The sequence below is a fragment of the Typopeltis vanoorti genome, chromosome 3, assembly GCF_054136105.1.
Source record: "Typopeltis vanoorti isolate ZY-2024b chromosome 3, IOZ_Tvanoo_1.0, whole genome shotgun sequence".
NCBI lineage: Eukaryota > Metazoa > Arthropoda > Arachnida > Uropygi > Thelyphonidae > Typopeltis > Typopeltis vanoorti.
Window position 1 is genome coordinate 17,978,008 of NC_143551.1, and position 20,907 is coordinate 17,998,914.

At 34.5% G+C, this 20,907-nt stretch overlaps 1 protein-coding gene across 2 annotated transcripts in view; it reads right to left on the reverse strand.

Annotated features, from left to right (window-relative positions):
* The window catches only part of Tbc1d8-9 (TBC1 domain family member 8/9), a 571,393-nt gene that overhangs the window by 187,921 nt on the left and 362,565 nt on the right, over positions 1-20,907 (reverse strand). For both annotated transcript variants that reach the window (XM_090415485.1, XM_090415484.1), the window contains exon 19: positions 11,434-11,494. In XM_090415485.1, the coding sequence (XP_090271611.1) occupies positions 11,434-11,494 (61 nt within the window). The remainder of the gene's footprint in view (positions 1-11,433; positions 11,495-20,907) is intronic.

Consider the following 20,907-nt stretch of genomic DNA (forward strand, 5'->3'; position numbering starts at 1 on the left):
AAGTAGAGTGATTTGGGCAAATATCAAAATGGAGAACTGGACAATGAGACTTATTTGTGCCTATGGTTCCACGGAAGGTTCTACTAAGGTAGAAGTGGAGGAATTTTTTGATGTTTTAGAAAAAGCAACTGACACAATGAAAAATGAAAAGTTGGTACTTGTTGGGGATCTAAATAGCAGAGTAGGAAGTGATTGTCAGACACAGAAAAATGTTTTGGGAAAATTTGGAGAAAAGAGCAAAGCTAATAATAATGGCAAATACTTGTTGGATTTCTGCTCAGGACATGGACTGGTTATTACTAACACCATGTTCCAACATAAAAATGTGCACAAATTCACATGGAGAGAAGAGGCAAGGAATAAGAAAAGTCTCATTGACTATGTTATTGTTGATAGTGATGTTTTCTCAGTGGTGCAGGACACCAGAGTGTACAGAGGATTTGAAATTGGAAGTGATTACTATTTAGTCTTGAGCAGGATAAAATTGAATTTCATATTGAAAAGAATAACATGCAAGAAAGTTTGAAAGCGAATAAAAGTTGAACAGCTCTCAGATGTGAACTGTAGACTAACATACACAAAGATTATTGAAGAAAAAATGAAAGAGTTTGAGAGCAGGAATCAAACTTTGGAGATTCAGTGGCAAGCCTTGAAGAAAGCCCTGACTGATTCAGCTAGAGAGGCATGTGGTAAAGTTGTCTGAAAAATTAGAACTCCATGATGAACACAGGAAGTTAAAGAGGCAGTGAAGGAAAAGAAGAAAGCACATCAAAAGTTCCTTGCAAATAAGTCAGCTTGTGCTCTTAGAGAATTCAGAGACAAATGTAAGAAAGCTAAACAGTGTGTATAAAACTAGCTAAACAAAAGTCATGGGAGGACTTTGGCAAGAACATAGAAAATAAATATCAAGAAGGTGGCAAAATATTCTGTGCCTTAGACGATAGAAATATAAGATCTGGTAATGTTGGAGTCTTGACATGTAACAGACTGATCTGGAGGAAAATTGTAGATAGGAAGTTAGTAATGATGTAAATTTTTCATGTAGTACCATCATATCCTATACACACCTTGAGGGTACATGGCTGGAATTTGATGATGATGAGGTTGTATTTTGCCTGAATCTCTTTTACTGCACTGTTCATAAAATATTCGAAACAAAGCGGGTGAATTATATAAGATTATATAATTCATTACATTATATAAGATTACATTTTTATATTATATAAAAATGTGCACAAATTCATATGGAGAGAAGAGGCAAGGAATAAGAAAAGTCTCATTGACTATGTTATTGTTGATAGTGATGTTTTCTCCCTGGTGCAGGACACCAGAGTGTACAGAGGATTTGAAATTGGAAGTGATCACTATTTAGTCTTGAGCAGGATAAAACTGAATTTCATATTGAAAAGAATAACATGCAAGAAAGTTTTAAAGTGAAAGTTTTAAACTCGGCCTGTATACATAATAATAACATAACATATTAAGGGGAAATAGTTGAGAGTTGGTTTTACTTCAATTCTCGGACTAATTTAGATATAGAGTGGTGCAGTCAATAAATACAAATTTTCTCTATATTTAGATTAGAAATCAACTAGCAACTTATTTTTTGTTTAAGAACATCGTAGTGACAAATTGACGGTTCCAAAGTAGAGGTTAAGACGAAATAGGATCCAACACTGGGTCAGAAGTAAAACACTTGACCAAAGACTAGATACCGCAGCTATCAGAGTCCTGAGAAAGATTATAGGCGTGAACAGATGGCAATATCATATTAAAAATGAGGATATGAGGAAAGAACTTGACATTGTCGGCATCCAGGAATGGGTTAGCAGAGCTAATCTCAGGTGGTATAGTCACTTAAACAGAATGGGTAAAGAAAGATTAGCAAAACAAGTGTTCTCTGCCAGGTTGGCAGCAAGGCGACCCAGAGGAAGACCAAGATATAGGTGGATTGATACAGTACAAAGTGCCTTAGACGATAGAAATATAAGATCTGATAATGTTGGAGTCTTGACAAGTAAGAGACTGATTTGGAGGAAAATTGTAGATAGGAAGTTAGTAATGATGTAATTTTTTTCATGTAGTAGTATCATATACTGTACACCCCTTGAGGGTACATGACAGGAATTTGATGATGATGATGATGAATCATTAAAAAAAAAAAAACTATTATCTTAAATATTAATTATTTATTAATTTTTTTCATTTCCTAGCTCGTGACAACAATGTATTTTAATAGGTGATCCACCGAATGTTTGTTACTTGTATTCCATTCCTGTTTGTAACACTGAAGATGTACTATTAGTTTTAGTATGAAATATCTGTACCTTATTTATTAATTAAAAGTTATTACTATGGACCTACGTGTTCTTTAATAATTATACTATGCCACAGGTACCTCTAAAAATAAAAATAGCCTTCTTTATGATGGTCAGCATGGATTTGTAAAGGGTAGGGTCTGTTTAAGCAATTTACTTGCATTTTATGATAAGGTAACAAGTGTGTTAGTTAGGGAGAATCACATAATATTCTTGGACTTTTCAAAAGCATTTGATTGATCACCACTTAATAAGTTAGTGTACAAGCTGCAGAGGATGGGAATGGATAGATAGATTGGTGATTGCGCTCTCTTAATGATACCAGCAAGTTGTGTATGATGGAGAGTGTCTCAAAAACAGGAGGATAACCAGTGGTGAGTCACAGTGTTCTGTTCTTGGAGCCCTGCTGTTTAACTTGTTTGCAAATTATATATCACGTGGACTGACTGACTTGGAATATTCAGCTGTTTGCTGATGATGCAAAGTTGGGGAGAATTATAAGTATCATGGCTGATGTTAATTCCCTTCAGGAAGAAATGAATACACTTTTGACTTGGGCAAAGGAATGGGGTTGCAGTTTTAATATCAGTAAGTGCAAGGTATTGCATTTTGGAGTGCAGAAATAAAAATCTCTATACCATATTGATGGCACTGTACTGCAAGAAGTGGATGAGATTCAAGATTTGGGAGTGATGGTTGACAGTAGACTGAAATTTAGAGGTATATTGCAAGTATTTCAAAAACTGCATGTCACATTGCTGCTATGATAAAGAAGTACACTGACATGAAAGGATAAAGAGGTGGTCTTGCCACTGTATAAAGCAGTTAAACCACACTTGGACTAATGTGCTCAGATTTGGTCACCTTGTTTTCATTATGATGTGGAAACATTGGAGAGTCTCCAGAGACAAGTGAATAAGACAATATCAGTGCTCAGGAATGCAGAGTTTTATGGACAGGAGGAAAAGAGGTGACATGATAGAGATGCTTAAGTTAGTGAGGAGATTTTATCCAATTAATCCAGAGGGGATTATAAAAAAGTAGAAGGTGAGAGAAGAAAAACCAAAAGCCATCCCTGGAATTTATATAAGAGTGTGGTGAAGAAGGGTGTGAGAAGTAGATTTTTTACATGGAGAATTGTCCGTAAATGGAACGCATTACTAGAATACGTTGTTAATGTAGAGAGTGTTGAGGATTTTAAGCTTCAGTATAATAAAAATGTTGTCAGTTGAATGAACCTCTCATGATGAGTCTGCCGAATCCATGGAGGGTGTAATAATAATAATGAGCATTGTACAATAATGGTTAATGTGAACCTACCATAGTTAGTCTTGGGACTCCATTGAGGTGCCAGTGTGATGATAATATATTTTATCTATGTTTCAGACAAATTATATTGCATTGTATTTCAGAGACATATTGAAGTGAAAATGTGATCCTAACAATCACTATTTGGCCTGGAAACTCAGCTTGTTCTCCAAATTCCCCTTCCACAATTTATCTTAGCCTTTACTCAGGCATACTTCCATAAATCTTACCTGGAACACTCAGAAGGGGATTCATCTATAGGTTTTATTTCCCTTTTCATAAATGGACACTTTGATCATCCAGTATTTAACCACCTTACCGGCCGTTATGGATCAAATACGCATCCGCATACGCTTCGTATCCATCATATATTTCATTGTTATAACAATGGTATTACAATTTTAATAAGTACTTCGCATCCATGATAAAGTGAACGTCTATAGACGTCTTGGCCGGTAGCGTGGTTAACCCAGTCCTTCTGAATTAGGTAGTGTAGTCACTGTAAAACTTTCTAACCTCCATATTCAAGCAGTTCTGGTCAAATAGCATTTCAGGTTTTTTGATTGCTTTTTTCCCTACCTCAGGAATTGATATGTAATCCTGATTGCATTCCTCTTGAATATTTTCTAATGTGCTGTCACTGTTTCATTTAGCAATTTTTCGAAGTTTTTTTATCTTCAGTGTTTTTGTCACCTTAGTCATCTGATTCCTTTTACATTATTCTTTCTTCCATTCCTAAGCTTTTTCTAGGCCTCTGCAATATTTTGCCACCTTCCTAATATTTATTTTCAATGTTCATACCAAGTCTTCCCATGACTTTTGTTTAGCTAGTTTCACACATTGTTTACATTTTAAAGCTTTATTTATTTATTTATTTTTTACATCTTTCTTATTTTTCTCTATACTCTCCAAGAGAGCAAGCTGACTTACCAACTCTCAATATGCTTTTTTTTTTCTTTTTCATTACTGCCTCTGCAACTTTCAGAGTCCACCATGTAGTTCTGAATTTTCTTTCCTTCAGACAACCTCACCACATGCTTCTTTCTCTGGCTGAATCAATATTTACTTCAGGGTCTGCCAAGGATCTGGTTTTTATTTTCAAACTCTTTAATTTTTTTTTTGAATGGTATTTGTGTATACATCTGTAGTTCACCTCTGAAAGCTGATCAACTTTGATTCATTTTAAAACTTTCTTAGACACTTCTCATTTTAAATATGATATTCAATTTTATCCTGCTCAAAATTATTGATCATATACCCAATTTCTAAGGATGACCTCTTGATCTGCTCCCACTAGCCAAGTGCTGAAATATTTCCTCTGTATTAAACCTACAAAATCCTTTAAGTGATTTAAATGTTTCTATTATATTCCCCTCTTTTTGCCTATTAAACTACTTTTACAACCCACAAATCCTCAATCTATCCTCATAGGGAGCATTGCACAGGCCACTCGCCATCTTTGTCACTCACCTCTGTATCCTCTCTGCCACTTTCTCATCCCAAAGAAACTCCAAGATGTGAGTACGGTAATCCAAATGTGGTCATATCAAAGTTTTATAAAGGGAAATGATAACTCCCTTATCTCTGTTTGTTAGCATGTTCTTCAATAACCAAACAATCCTATGAGCTAACTTGGCTTCCTTAACAATATACTCTCTAATCTTGAACTCATGAAAGAGAATCTAATGCTATCTCCAAATCCCTGAATTCAATTTCCTGGAGTACAGTTCCTCCAATGTGGTACATAGTTTGTGAATCTCTGTATCCAAATATGCATAACTTTACATTTTTCCACATTAAATTGGCAATACATTATGTGTAGCCCATACTGTCAACCTATTTAGAACATCCTGTAAGCTCTCCATATCACGAGTAACTATTACTCTACTCAACTTTGCATCATCAGCAAACAACTGAATATATATAACGTTTCAAATTATTTCCTATATCATTTATGTACAAATTAAATAGCAGTGGCCCAAACACAGAGCCTTGCAGCACACTACTTGTCATCTGCTTTCTCCTGGATTCTGCTCCTCCACATAATACTTTTTGGTGTCTGCCTATCATCCACCCTTATATCCATATCATCATTTTCATATCCAGCCCAATTTGTTTCCGTTTGAGAAACAGAGCTCCATTTTGCAAAGGCATTTGATATCTTATCAAATGCCTTTGCAAAATACAGCAGTATGATCATGTATCCATTCCCTTTATCCAAGCGGCACTCTATTATAACAAAGCTAGTAAATTATACTGATTGGTATACAATTTGTTTTCTACCACAGCCTAAGATCTTTCTTTATGGAAAGGAATTATTTTGCCCTCCTTCTGGCAGTCTCCCTTGGGACTTCGCCAGAGCTCAGACTTAAATTAAACAGCCTAGTCAAAGACATTGCCAGTTCCCTAGCACATTTCTGCAAAACACATGCTGATATGCTGTCTAATCCCACAGCAGTATTTGCACTGATATTCTGCAATATCCTAAGTATCTCCAATTCATCAACTTCTGTTTTCACATCAGTCACACCTCTGTCAGAGCAATATCCTCACTAGGATGATATACTTGGATAAAGAAAATGGCTAAACAATGATTTTGCTGGATTTTGTAAAGGCATTTGACAGAATACCGCATGGAACTATGTTACACAAATTAGAACAAATGGGAAGCAAAACAATGTTTTGCACGTGAAAGATATTCAATGCCTGAGCTACTTTTATATAGAGGCTAATGACTTCACATCACTTGCATTAGTATCTATCCCATAATGCACAGCACACCCACTTTGGGACATGTAAAATGCTATGCATAATAGAAAGGGCCACTACACAGACCAATTTTGACCTTTATTGAGGTCTCGTCAGTGGGAACAAGACCAAGGAGAGATACCAAGATAGAAGTAATGCAGAAGTCATATACATCTCATATACAAGTAGCCAAAATGTGCTCGACATTATTAATAAAAATCTCTAGATGAGAGAAAGATGTTGAAAGTTTCTTAGCTTGCTTGGGTTTATTATACATTAAAGATATGACACTGGTTAAGTAGATAAGAGGATGGCTGCTGGAGAGATATCAAAAAGTAATATATGGCAGAATCCATGCAAAAACAGGTGACTAGTGGTGTGCCACAAGATTCAGCGCTGGGACCATTGCTGTGTAATTTGCATAAATGATATAGGAAATAACCTAAAAAGAAATATTCAGTTGTTTGATGACAATGCAAAATTAAGTAGAGTAATAGTTAATCAAGGTGATGTGGAGAGCTTGCAGGACAATTTGAATAGTTGTCAGTATGGGCAAAAAATAACAGGTGTCAGTTTAATGTCACGAAATGTAAATTTATGCATTTTGGGATAAACAGATTACAAGCTGTGTATCACTCTGATGGCACTGTACTCCGGGAAATGGATGGAGTTACAGATTTAGATGGTGGTGGTAGATAGTTAAAGTTTAGAGGACATATTGCTAACGTTGTTATGGTAGCTCATAAGATTACCTGGCTATTGAAGAACTCATTAGCAAGTACAGATAAAGAAGTTGTTATGTCTCTTTATAAGGCGTTGATACATCCACATTTGGATTACTGTGCTCAAGCTGGACTCTTGGGTTTCTTGGGGATGAGGAAGTGGTAGAGAAGATTCAGAGCTGAGTGACCAAGATGGTAAGTGGTTGTGGAATGTTCCCTATGAGGATAGATTGAGCATGTGTGGATTGCAGAAGTTAGTTGAAAGGAGAAAAAGAGGAGATATGATAGAAACATTTAAATTACCTTAAAGGGTTTTATACAATTGATATAGGGGAAATGTCTCAGCACTTGGCTTGAGGGGTCAGAACAATGGCTCATCCCTGGAAGTTAAAAAGGTGTGGTTAGTAGGAGGTGTGAGGACTAGATATTTTGCTTGGAGAGTTGTGAATGAGTGGAATGGTTTGCCAAAGTCAGTTGTGAGTGTTTTGCCTGTTAACGAATTCAAGAAGAGGTCTCCCACGATGAGTCTTCAGACTACACAGAGGTGCTCATATAATAATAATAATACCACTGCAAAGTGGTCACCCGGCAACTTAACTATTTCATCTGTCTCAGTCACCTCTCTACCATCAGCACTCATTAAATTTATACTTCCATAGTCATTCTTCCTACTTGCCACATTATGAAAGACCCCTTTGTGATTTTCTTTATACTAATTGGCTAATTTCTTCTCATAATCTGATTTGCATGCTGGTCAACTTTCTTGTCTGATCTTTGCACCATTTGTTTATAAGCTTGCTGATTAACTTTCTCCTTATATACCCTTCACAACATTTCCCCCCCCCCCCCCAGCTCATGCCTAATGATACTAACAAATTCATCTAACTCCTACCTGATTACCCTCCTGACCTTGGATATATAGTATGATACTGCTCCTTCCAGGTACTCTTGATTATTCCCCATGCACTCTGAACATCCATTCCTTGCAGATTTTTATGCCATGGCACTGCTTAAAGCTGCCTACTAAGCTTGTTATAATGACCTGCCTTGTAGTTCCACATGTCCTTTCTTAACTGAAATTTCCACGATTCACTACCTCTGATGTTAAGAATGCATGATCAGTGTTCCCAATTGGAGGCAACATAGCCACTTTAGTCAGATAGATCATCTGATCCCATAACCAGATCCAACACTCTCATACCCAGAGTCCCTCCATCATATACTACTTCAAGTAATTATCTTGCAGTATGCATAGAAATTCCATTTCTTTCCTACCTAGTGATCTTTCCTCCCAGTCTGTTTCCAAAGTTTAAGTCTCCCATAATTATTACTCAATCTGCATTCACTGTACTACTCTGCTGATGGATTTCTTCCACATCATCCCTGCCCTCTTCCACAGCCTATTGCAGCAACCAATTTTATATTTTGTCCTACTGGCCTCAATCTCACACCAGACTGCATTAAAAGAACTGCCACCTGCCCTATTGACTCCTGCCCTTATTGGCTTCAATTCATCTGCTATTGTTAGCAGTACCATCCTCTCTACTCTAACCTCCCTGAAAATACTAAGCATTCTGTCCCCAAAGCTATGTCATCTGATGTTAGCCAAATCTCACTAATGCCTGTAACTTTTGGCAAGGTTGCACTGACCAATCTAAAAAACTCCTCCCTGTTATTTTTGCATACTTTTAGCATTAGTATACATAAACTGTAGCATCCTTTTAGCTCCTCCTCCCAACCATTTTTTATACTTCGTATTGACCAACCCATTCAATTTTCTTGCTTGAGAGATTATATTCCACAATTTTGGTCATTCTCAAAGTCAATTACCTCGTGGGTGCCCATGCACATATGCTCTCTAGATGCCTAAGTCTGAATCCATTCAAGTGCAGTTTATCAGCATTATACCAATCCTTCTGTCCATCAAACTCAGACTACAGATCCACAAACTCTACATAATTCATTATGCACAATCTGCATATCGATTCATTACTATCATTGCAATCCATCTTAGTTCGCCTCTACCAAAGCATACCTCCAGTATACTTGCAAACTTCATCATCTTGCTCATCTTTTCACTTCTTCCAATAACACTTTCACATCCTCCCTCATACAGTACTTCTCACTCTCAGGTCAATGGTGCCAGCCAAAACAGCATCTCTAATAATATTAATTTTTGCACCAGGGAAACAATATTTTGTTGCATTTTTTCAAAGTACTCCCTCTTATTGTAGGTTCACCAAAAAATATTAATTACAACCTTCTCCGCTTTCATTTATTCATATGATCTTTTTTACCTCAGATTGCATGCTTTTTTCTCTTCTTATTTCAACTAATCTCTTGATGTTTCTGTAGCCTGTCAATCTCTCACTGTCTCCTGTGAAGGATTACATGTAAGCAAGTTCTTTCCTTATTTGGATCTTCCACATTCTCCTGATTACTTTCAGTATTGACAGCAGTACTGACTGCACTTTCAATATTATCACTGATATTAACATTTTCTGGTTTTCTATCAATACTTACTACTCTACTATCATTTAATTTATTTTCTCTGCAATTATGCTTAGAACTCAGTCACCAGTTTTGCTCTCCTTCCTTTCAACTTTTGTGACAAGTACATCTCACAAATTCTATACTGAACTTGCTACAAGTATCTCTTATCCAGAGTATTATAATATAGAGATAACACCATTTTGTTACTTATATATGGATGACTCCTGCCACGGATTTAACTTTTAATACCTCATCAGGTCTAGCTTCTACTGGTGAGAAGATGATGTCAGAACCAGACTGAGCAGTGATCCTTCTCATACGTATGGCAATATACACTTCCAAAATTAAGTGTGTTGTGCATTTTTGGATATATAATACACAGCACACACTTACATATAATGCAAAGTCTATTGCCTCTATATAAAATTTGGCAACCTGTTAAGCTATTTCATAAAAAAAAAAAAAAAAAAAAAAAAAAAAAAACTTTTGTTTGCATACATCTCGATGAAGCATTAAAAGAAAAGAATATAATTTCTGGTCAAACTGGTTTCTTTAACTATTATGTAACAACACTCGGAAATTTTTTTTGTAAGAATACACAAACAAGCATCAATCTTTCAGCTCGTGAACTTTGTTTGTTTTTAGAAAAATGAACTGAAAGTTCATTTTTCTAAAAAGGCAATCTAAATAGATATAACAAATTCAATTCTTTATTTAAAACTATTAAGCTAGGATTTTGTTTCTATTTCTAAAAATACAAATTTTCATTCCTAAAGCTAATGCATTTTGTTGCTGACGGTGAGAGCCAAGCATTTCGGATTGTTATATACATCACATTTTATTAATAAATAACTTCAATAACTAAATACAGTAGGCTCTTGATTTGATTTATGGTTTAATCTATGCCAATTTAAATATCCACCAGTTTGAGAATTTTCTAGTAATTTCCTTTGTTTCCTTCAGAAATTCTGGAAAATTCTATTCCACATGCTGCCACCAAAACAAAAAGAAAGAAAGAAAAAAGTCACTACACAGTGCTACTGAGTGGAGCAAGCACCGAATCTCAGATTACTACGTTCATTCTAAGTGAATTAATTTTAAAACTCAGTTTGTGAACTTGAATACTGTGTTTTCAATAACTCAAACAACGTTTATTCTGTACTTTAAAACTGCGCCTTTTTTAAAAAATAAAGTTGTTCTTTAAAAAAGAACAACTTTATTTTTTAAAAAAGTGGAAATGCAAAGTTGTAAGAGTGGAAATGCAACTGCTGGCATAAATACTGCATATAAATATTAAAGAAAAGATGGAGGTCATTAGAAGAACAGGGAAAGCAGACAGTTACATCTTACTGTTTGTAGGAAGCTACATATCTATGATTTGCAGCAATTTCTAGATGGGAAATAATAGGTAGCTGCAGAGGTGGTAACAATCCCTGGGAATGAAGGTGCTCTATTTAGAAGATTCAATGCATTATTGCTATATTTTGCAGGGAATGAGGCATCAAGAAATGCGAACCACCCACTTAACCTTATTAAATATAATAATAATAATCGGAAGAGCCTTTAGTTGCATATTATACAGCTACATATTATGTAATAAATGTGCTTTTAATTCATGTTTATAATGTTTATATTTAAAATATTAAAATTCTTGTATTACTGTATGAAAGATTTTCAAATTTCATACACCTGGAATGCATCTCACTGAAATACACATAATTCAGGTTTAATTTAAGCCAACATGCCAGCATCTCAGGAACCTAACCCTGATACAAATCAAGGGCCTACTATATCAGTCAAATACTTTCTTAGAATTGAGCTTTGAATAAAATACAAACACTTACTTTAGCTCCATCATAGAAAAAGCAGTCCACAATATTAACTGCTGCTTCAAATGGAATCACACTAAAAAAATAAATGGAAAACTTAAATACACATAAAGAATGAATTAATTCCCCCAAATGATTCATAACAGCTTTCTTTTAAACTTTGTACTTAATAATTCTATCCCAATAATTCTTGCAAAATAGGCAACACTCTTCAGGTGGATTCTATTCCCACAGTATGACAGTACTATTTTAAACACTTTTTTAACTAAAGATGAGTTTAACAAGTTTGATTGTCACTAGCATAATGTGTGACCTTGCCTTCAGTGCTAATAAGTTATTATTTTCTCTTCAAAAACTGTTCATACATTTTTCACTTTGTCACTGTAACAACAAACTGTGAGAACAAACTCAGGTTTGAGATTAGCCCTTCTCACACATTCTTGAATGCAAACAATGTTAAGTTCAATATGATTCTACCATTGATGCCATCTCACTCCTCTAATTTTTCTAATAAGAAGTCTTATATATGTGATCTCTAATCTTTGATTAAGTGCTTTATTTCTAACTCAACTCTCAGATCCATAACTTAAAACTGGTTTCAACACTGTCTGTATACTGCTAGTTTGGTGGTTTGGCTAACTTCTCCCTTATTTTATATAAATTTATTCAACTGGCTGTCCACCATAACAACTTTGCTTATTCTGTTGTCTATTTCTAGATTTAACTCACCATTTTCACTAAAAATTGTGCCTAAATAGCTGAAATATAAATATTTTACTAGTTGAAATATTCTTGTTGATTTTCATGCCAAATTTATTACAGTAATCATTCAATTTAGTTAGAGAATCCTGGACACGTATACTGAATGTGTTTAGGAGTACAACATCATCTGCATAAAGCAAAGAGCTAAGTTTGGTATAGTTCGCCCACCATTTCTAGATCCCTTCTTGGCTTGGTGCCAAGAATAGTCGATTCATGCTGAAGGGGAGAAAGAAAAGAAGGATGTACGAATTGGTCGCCAAACATGCGAAATCACGTGCTTTCTTGTCTGTCGCTGTACTAGTACTAGCTGGAGTTTTGTTGTTCTCTTTTTGCATTAGTTTTTTATTATTAATTTGTATGATGGATCCAGTACAGTCCACAAGTTCTATTGGTACACGTTTCAGTAGCTCTTGCAAAAGAATATTGAATAATGTGCTGACATTCTGCGAAAAAGAATCGTCAGAAGGCCGTCTTCTTGTTCCCCTTTCTCAAGTCATAAAGTGTGCAAGTGCGGGCGTATCGGGATCGACTGTTAAAAGAATTCGTAGGGAATCAAAAGATGAAGGTAAGCCAAAATTTAAATCTCCTAAAAAAAAAAACCGCCAGAGAAAGAAAACCATCGAAACCGTAGCTTTGAATGATTTTGATGTGGATGTTATAAGAAGAGCTATTCACAAATTTTACGTGGTCGGGAAAAGAGTGCCAACTGTTCCAAAATTGATTCCTGTGCTTAAAGAAAAAATTAATTTTCCTTGGAAAAGAGAAACTTTAAGGAAAATACTTCATGAAATCAGATTCTGTTTTAAAAAGTCACAGAATAAAAGGAAACTTATCATGGAGCGAAGTGACATTGTTTTATGTAGAACGCAGTATTTGCACGTATTAACACTCCACGTACATTTTTCCAACTGTTATACAAGCAAAATAGTTACACTTTAAAAACAGTAATGTTCGTAAAAGAAAAGCTAAATTTTCCGACATGTAATAATAAACAAACTCAGTTTGTTTATTATTACATCCCAGAAGACAGACTGATTACCCTATTATCGGAATGGATTCTCCTTTTTCTAACATGCACAGAAGTGTCGAGGGACCTCAAATCAGTGGGCGAACTATATCTCCAATTGTAATCCACCTTTCTTTCATAATGATCTATATAGATGACGAATAAGAGTGGAGATAACGTGCATCCATGTCTTATACCTGATTTGACATCAAACAATCTTTCTGTATTTCGTTCAATTCAAACTGCTGACTTACAACTTAAACATAGACTATGTATTGCTCTGTATAATGTTCTATTTACTCCATACAACTGTAGTATTTTGAAAAGCTTTTCCCTGGGCACCTTTTCCTATGCCTTTGCCAGATTTACAAAACTTAAGTACAGATCCTTGTTATATTCATATGATTTCTCTTCTATTTGTTGTAACATGAAAATCTCATCCTGACAAACTCTATTTGGCCTCAATCTAGCTTGTTCTCTAAGTTTCTCTCCCATAATTTTTCTCAACCTCTTTTCTAGTATGCTTTCATAAATTTTATTTGGAACACTTAGTGGAGAAATTCCTCTGTAATCCTCACATTCAGCTTCATTCCCTTTTTTATAAATGGAAACTATGAAAGCTCTACTCCAATTATTTGGAATTTGACCTTCTGATCAGCCCCCAGTGTTTGCATTTCTCTTGTAAAATTTTTACTACGGTTCTGTCACTGCTTGGTTCGTTTAACAGTCTTTCAAAGTAATTACTCCAGACATCAAGGCTATCCTTACCTTCAGTTTTCATATCACCTTTATCATCTTTGATTTCTTTTACAGTACTCTTTCCTCCATTTCTAAGCTTCTTCAATAGCCCTCCAGAACATTTTGCCAACTTCCTGATATTTACCTATTATATTTTTATCAAAGTGTTCCCATGACTTTTGTTTAGCAACTTTTACACATAGCTTAACTCTCTTTCATTTTTCTCTGTATTCTTTTAGGGCATATACCGAATAATTTGCTAGGAATTTTTGGAAAGCTCTCTTCTTTTAGAGGACTGCTTCTTTAACTTCTCGTGTCCACCATGGAGTTCTTATTTTTCCGTCCTTGCAGACAACTTCAACCACATGCCTCCCTGGCTGTACTAATCAATGTTTTCTTCAGAGATGACCACTGAGATTCCAATGTTTGGTTCTTGTTTTTGAATAGTTTTCAATTTAAATAGTTGAGTCTAAAGTTTACTGGTAAAAGCTGCTCAATATAATTCTTCTTAAAACTTTGTTTTTAAATTCTGTTCTTTTCAATGTTATATTCAGTTTTATCCTACTTAAAATGAAGTGATGGTACAGTCAGTTTTACAGCATGTTCCCTTTAAACACATGGCAAAATTCCATCTATAAGCTTACCTTGCTGACATTTACTGTACTCAGAATTTGGAATACATCCTCTTCATTGACTTTTAGCACTTCACCACTCGATCCCTCTAGGAATAAAGCCTGCTGACCAAGATGGAATGCTCTAATAAAGTGATCATTAAATAGGTCAACTATGTCATTGCACTGGTCACCTAGTCCCATCTTTATCCAGCAAGGTAATCTGTCCACAGTCATTTTCCTCCTATTTACCACATAGTGAAAAAAATTCCTTGGTGAAAATTCCCCAAAGTGTTCAAAGTTTGTAGATATGTGTGGTCATGAGCTGGTTTGCCTGTTTTGAGGGATGAAAAACCTGCCATCCTGTGCTAACTCACCTTTAGTCAAAAAGACCAAATAAAGGTTCCTCGCATCACAGACAGGATTCAAACCCAGGTCTTTCCAACCAAAGAGCTTTGTCTGTACAGACTGAATTATGAAGGCTACGTATATTACAGTCGGTCTTTGACTTACAATGTAAGTCAAAGACTGGCTGTAATAATTTTCCTCTTTGTTTACTGTATTATAGTACAATATACAAATGATAACATAAAATTATTGTATACAATATTGTACTGTAATAAATAATGAAACATGAGTGTACAGTGCTTCTATGTGCTTATACTAAAATAATTAATTGAATGAATCATCAGAGGGGGCAAGGTAATCAATGACAAAGTCTTCAAATTTAGAAACTCCAACAAAGCTTTCTGAGTGAACCAGATACAAAACTTGTGGAAGGTCTAGGCTCATCATCAGGGATTAGGGTAACAGCAGAAGTGGGTTTCCTTAAAAATACATAATCCAATGCAGTCTAACCAAGTTTCCTTTCCTTTCCTGCATAAATTTTTCACTGTGATGTAACAAATTACCATCATTTTCTTACTTTGTTAATCTTTCTACATTGGGATCCATTTCCTCAAACAACTGAATTGCTTTATTAACAGAAGCAAAATGCCTTTGTCAATTTTTCGCTGCAAACTTTTTTTGGGAATCTGTTTCTTCAATTCTGCTGGAAAAATAAAAAATTTCTTCTTCTTCATCTGCAACTTTTTGTGTTTCTAGCTCTATAAGATCTTCCTCTCTGAGCTCTTCTTTCACAGCTTCCATCAACTGGTCTACATCTTCACTGTCAATCTTTAACTCCACCTCTCTGGATAATAGCAACAGCATTATCTTGCCACCAATCTTTTTAAGGGTTTGTCTTTGTTGAATCCTGTGACTGTATGAACATTTTTCAGCATCTTCTTTTAAACACAGTGCTGTCACTTCACTACATTATTTGTACAATGCAAGATATTACACATATTTCAAAATGTCTCTGAGCATTTTTTACTCTCAGTAGCAACAACAGCCCGATAAAAAGTATAAAAAGTATTTCTTAAATAATATCTCGAAGGCAACAATAATGTGGGTCCAATGGTAGCAGTGTGGTAATATTCAGTAAATGTGTTAATGGGATGGTCATTTGGAAATCACATGTCATAAATCGAGGACTGACTGTATTTTTAGCATTCTACAAGGAGATAAGTCTATAGAATAGAAAAGGCTATGCAACCTTAGATGGATTTGACATTTTCCAGGCCATTTTCTCTTTTATTTGTCATATGATGAAAAAATTCTTTCAGATTTCTCTTCAACTAATTTCTTTTTATAGAACATTTTTGTCTTACTCACAATTGTTGACACTCTACTAGTCTGTTTTTTATACTGTTCCTGGAAACAGTCACTATTCCTGTAATACTGGATCCACAACATTTTCTTTTTTATACAACTCTTACCTTAATTTCATTCATTTAATTTCCATGCAATTTATTCTTCTGATGCAAACAAATAGACTAATAGTTCCATAAATACATTTTTTTTTTTACATTTCAAGATCTCATGATTTGCCACATTATAAGTTCCACCTTCCACTCTTTCTTTTTCTCTCTCTTGCCAACTGGAGGAAAAATAGCTACCTCATTTATATATAGATCCCCCTGATGCTATTACTAGATCAATATTCTTGCACTATGTGTCCCTTCCACCCCATGCTACTTAAGGCATGGGATGGAAGAAACTTAACCCATAATAGTGGAAGTCACTCATAATGATAGTTCTAGTTGACATCTAATATTTCTGTGGTTTAGCATACATTCATTTAACTTCCCTGCATGGAGAACATATGTTTCTTAATGAGAATTAGATTTGATTAAACTAAACAATACAACCCAATAAGTTTTGCAAGTTGTCTTGCTCTTGATGATGTTAGTCGTCTTACATCATCAGGAGTACAAGACTTCTATAAAATCTAGAAAAAATAATTATAATTATAATTATTTATAATAGATTATTAATATTTATTAATAAACTTCTTAAAAAATTCAAAGTCTAGTACGTGTAAACAGAGTGGCATAAAAAACTACTGAACTAATGTGTAAGCATTTGAACAATGTGCTTTTCTGTGGCATAAAGCATGCCATATCCCAGTTTCATGGTTGTTACATTTTTGATAAATGCAGACCAAACTTAGTGTGGGATTAAACCTTGGTTTTTGTTACAATGTGTAGAGGTACAAAGTATTTCTGAGCCTTCCTAAAATTTTCATATATGGCATTTCTGTTTTTTTGCCAAAATACTTGGTGGCCTGCAGCACTTCTTGTGTGAAAGGCTAATTCTGATCTGTACTTCGTTTTCTTCTCAAAGTCCTTTGTGTTCAGACCATCCCATCTAGCCTACATAGCAAATGCTACAAGCGCAATGAATTTTATAGCATTTCCATAGCATTTTTCAAGTAAAGTTATGCAATTACATTTTTGAAATCTTGCTTATTAGAAAGAACTGTTAAAGGATATCTAAAATTTTGTTAGTCTTCAGTTCGTATCAAAGTTCAATTCTACACCAAGGACTAGTTTTGTTCAAATTCTTGCACATTTTATCCAACAGGTTTTTGTCAATCCATTTATATATACTAGACTAATGAAAGTTTGTGAACAATCTGTGTAAGTACCCCTGATGATGTAAGCCCTATGACTTACGAAACATGTTGGGTTGTACTGTTTAGTTTAATAAAGTCTAACTCTCATCAAGAAACGTGGTCTCCATACTGCAGGTTAAATGAAGATAGTTTTAGTTGTACTGATAAAATTTATCTATCTACATGGCTCACAGTTCTCTTCGAATGACTCTAGCCTATAACAGAATGCTTCTTTTTTCTTCTTTTTTTCTTTTTTTTCTTTTTTTTTAATTTACTGCACACATCTCAAACCTAGTGCCTTTGTATTACTCAGGACAGTGGTGTATGCAGTAAATTAACTAAAAAAAAGAGGATATACAGAATCCAACTGGAGTAGTTGAGACCACTATTCACAGTCAGTTGGAGATTTTGTGGGGCCTCAGGAAAAAGTTATTAGTGGGGTCCCAAAATATTTACAAAAAAATCATTTTTTAATCAAAAAATCATATAATTTTATTATTAAACATAATTTACAAACTATTTCCTATTGCTTTTATCAAAAATAATTATTAATTCTATTACAGAATAAAATAATTCTATTATCAAATTTTCTTAGAAATTTGAAAGTGCAGGGCCTCTGTCTGAGGCTCGAAAAACCGACGTCTGAGTTGGCCCTGGCACCACTTCAATTGAATTCTGTATATTCTCTCTGAATACATTATTATGTCTTGTTGTCATTGTATATCAGAGTAGTATGCCTGAGTGGTTTATTAACTTTTCAGGTAATATCACAGATTCAGATCCAGAATACTGTAAAGAGATTGAGTGAGAGAAAGAAAATGCAAAAAGAATATCTTTATTTACAAATAGTTAGTATTAGTGTAAATTTATGGTAATGAAAAAACACTGTGTAAAATGTTTGTTTCACAAGTAGGCTTTATACAAATCTGCATTATAAATAAAAACTTATCTCCTAAACAGAAAAGGGCCCACAAACTTAACAGAGCCAAAGACAACACACAAGATATCTTGTTTTCTCTTCAAGATCACAGAATTTGATGAAAATATACAAATTTCAAACTTATAATGCTCAGTTTCTTCTGATCTAAACAGTAGCCATAGAAAACTAATTAGCTCATCACTGATTTTTTTTCCTCAAGTATTTTTGCTTTCATAATTTGTGTGCAACATTTCTTAAGAAAGAACATATTTCTTCTTTCATATTTATCTGCAATATCAGTTCATTTTATATTTCCTTGAAATACAAAGATAATTTAATTAAAAGTTCCCTTTTCCTTGTGGAAACATCTTCCTTATCCTTGAACACAAAAAGAGTTCATCTCTTTCAGGTTTACAGCACTTAATTGCTATACATTTGTTGCATAACATATCAAAAGGAACTGTCCATTGCTTTGGGAGAGACTATATATCACTTTCTTTTAAGCCAGAGCTCAGTTTAACAAAGAAATTCATCCGTTAATTTTGGGATAACTGTTGCCCTCATAAAGCTCTTTTCCACCTTTTTTTTTTTTTTTTTTGCTTAAGAATTCCTCCTCCTCATCACATCATCAATTTCCTGATATATACCCCAAGGGGTGTTCACGTTACTATAACAGCACTACATGATTAAGTTTACATTATTATTAATCTCCTATCCACAAATTTCCTCAAATCAGTATATTACTTATAAGCACTATAATATTCTAATATCTAACATTTTGTTCTTCTAAGGCAATTCTGACTGAATCAATCCACCTAGAAATTGGTCTTCCTCTGGGTCTCTTTCTTGCCTAGAATCAAACACTTGTCTTGCTGATCTTTCATCACCCATTCTATTTAAGTGGCCAAAGCACATTAGATTAGCTCTGCTGACACATTCTTAAATGCTAATAATGTCAACTTCCTTTCTAATATCTTTATTTTTAATATGATTCTGCCATTGATGCCATCGGTTCACTCCCTGAATTTTTCTCAGAATCATCACATCTGTGGTCTCTGATCTTGAAAGTTTATTTTTCACTTGGTTAGCCTATAATAAATTTAGTTTAATCCTTTATCCAAGTGTGAGCAAACAAAGGTTGCACCTGAAAATATCTTCAGGACTGGGGTAATGTTGTACTACCTTATCCCAGTCCTGAAGATATTTTCAGGCGCAAACTTTGTTTGCTCACACTTGGATAAAGGATTAAACTAAATTTATTATGGTCTCTGATCAAGTGCTTTTTTTAGAACTCACCTCTCATATCCATAACTTAAAACTGGTTTGAACATGGTCTTGTATACTGTTAGTTTGATGTTTTAGCTAATTTCTCTCTTATTTCATATAAATTTATTCATCTGGCTAACCACCATACCAACTTTGCTTATTCTGTTGTCTGTTTCCAGATTTAACCTGCCATCTTCACTAAAAACTGTACCTAAGTAGCAGAAATATTTTACTTCTATAGGATCTCCATTCAGAATGCAGCTGAAGTTTTCTGTTTCTGCCTATTTTTATAGTTCTAGTCTTTTTATTGATGATTTTCATGCCAAATTTATTACAGCCATTATTCAATTTAGTTAGAGAATCCTGGAGACTTGTACTGCATGTGTTTTAGAAAGCAATATCATCTGCATAAAGCAAAGAGCTAACCTTGACATCTCCAATTCTAATATCAAGCCTAATGCCACTTTCTTTCATAATGTGATCTATATAGATGATGAATAAGAGTGGAGATGATGTGCATCCTTGTCTTACCCCTGATTTTACATCGAACCATTTTCCTGTATTTCCTTCAATTCTAACTGCTGACTAACAACTTAAATATACACTATAGATTGCTCTGTATAATGTTCCATTCATTCCATATAACTGTAGCATTTTGAAAAACTTTTTTTCTGGGCACTTTGTCACATACCTTTTCCGGATCTACAAAACTTAAGTACAGATCCTTGTCATATTCCCATTATTTCTTAACTATTTGTCTTGAAGTGAAAATCTGATCTTGACAACCTCCATTTGTCATGAACCCTGCTTGTTTTTCTCCAAGTTTCTCTTCCAAATTCTTTCTCAACCTCTTTTCAAGTATGCTTGCATAAATCTTACCTGGAATACTCAGTAGAGAAATTCCTTTGTAATTCACACATTCAGTTTTTTTCCATTTTTTATAGATGGGTACTATGAGTGTTCTACTCTAGTCATTGGGAATTCACCCTAATGTCCAGGCCCTCTGAAGTATGTAGCCACAGAAAACTTTTATACCTCCATACATAAGCATTTCTGGTCAAATATCATCTATCGCTATTTAGTTGATGTATTATGCAGTACTGTTTGCTTTCTTTAGGTCATTCTTTCTCAATAGCATTGAAACTAATCTAAGCTTTAGCCTTTTTATCCAGTTAAGAAGATTATTGTT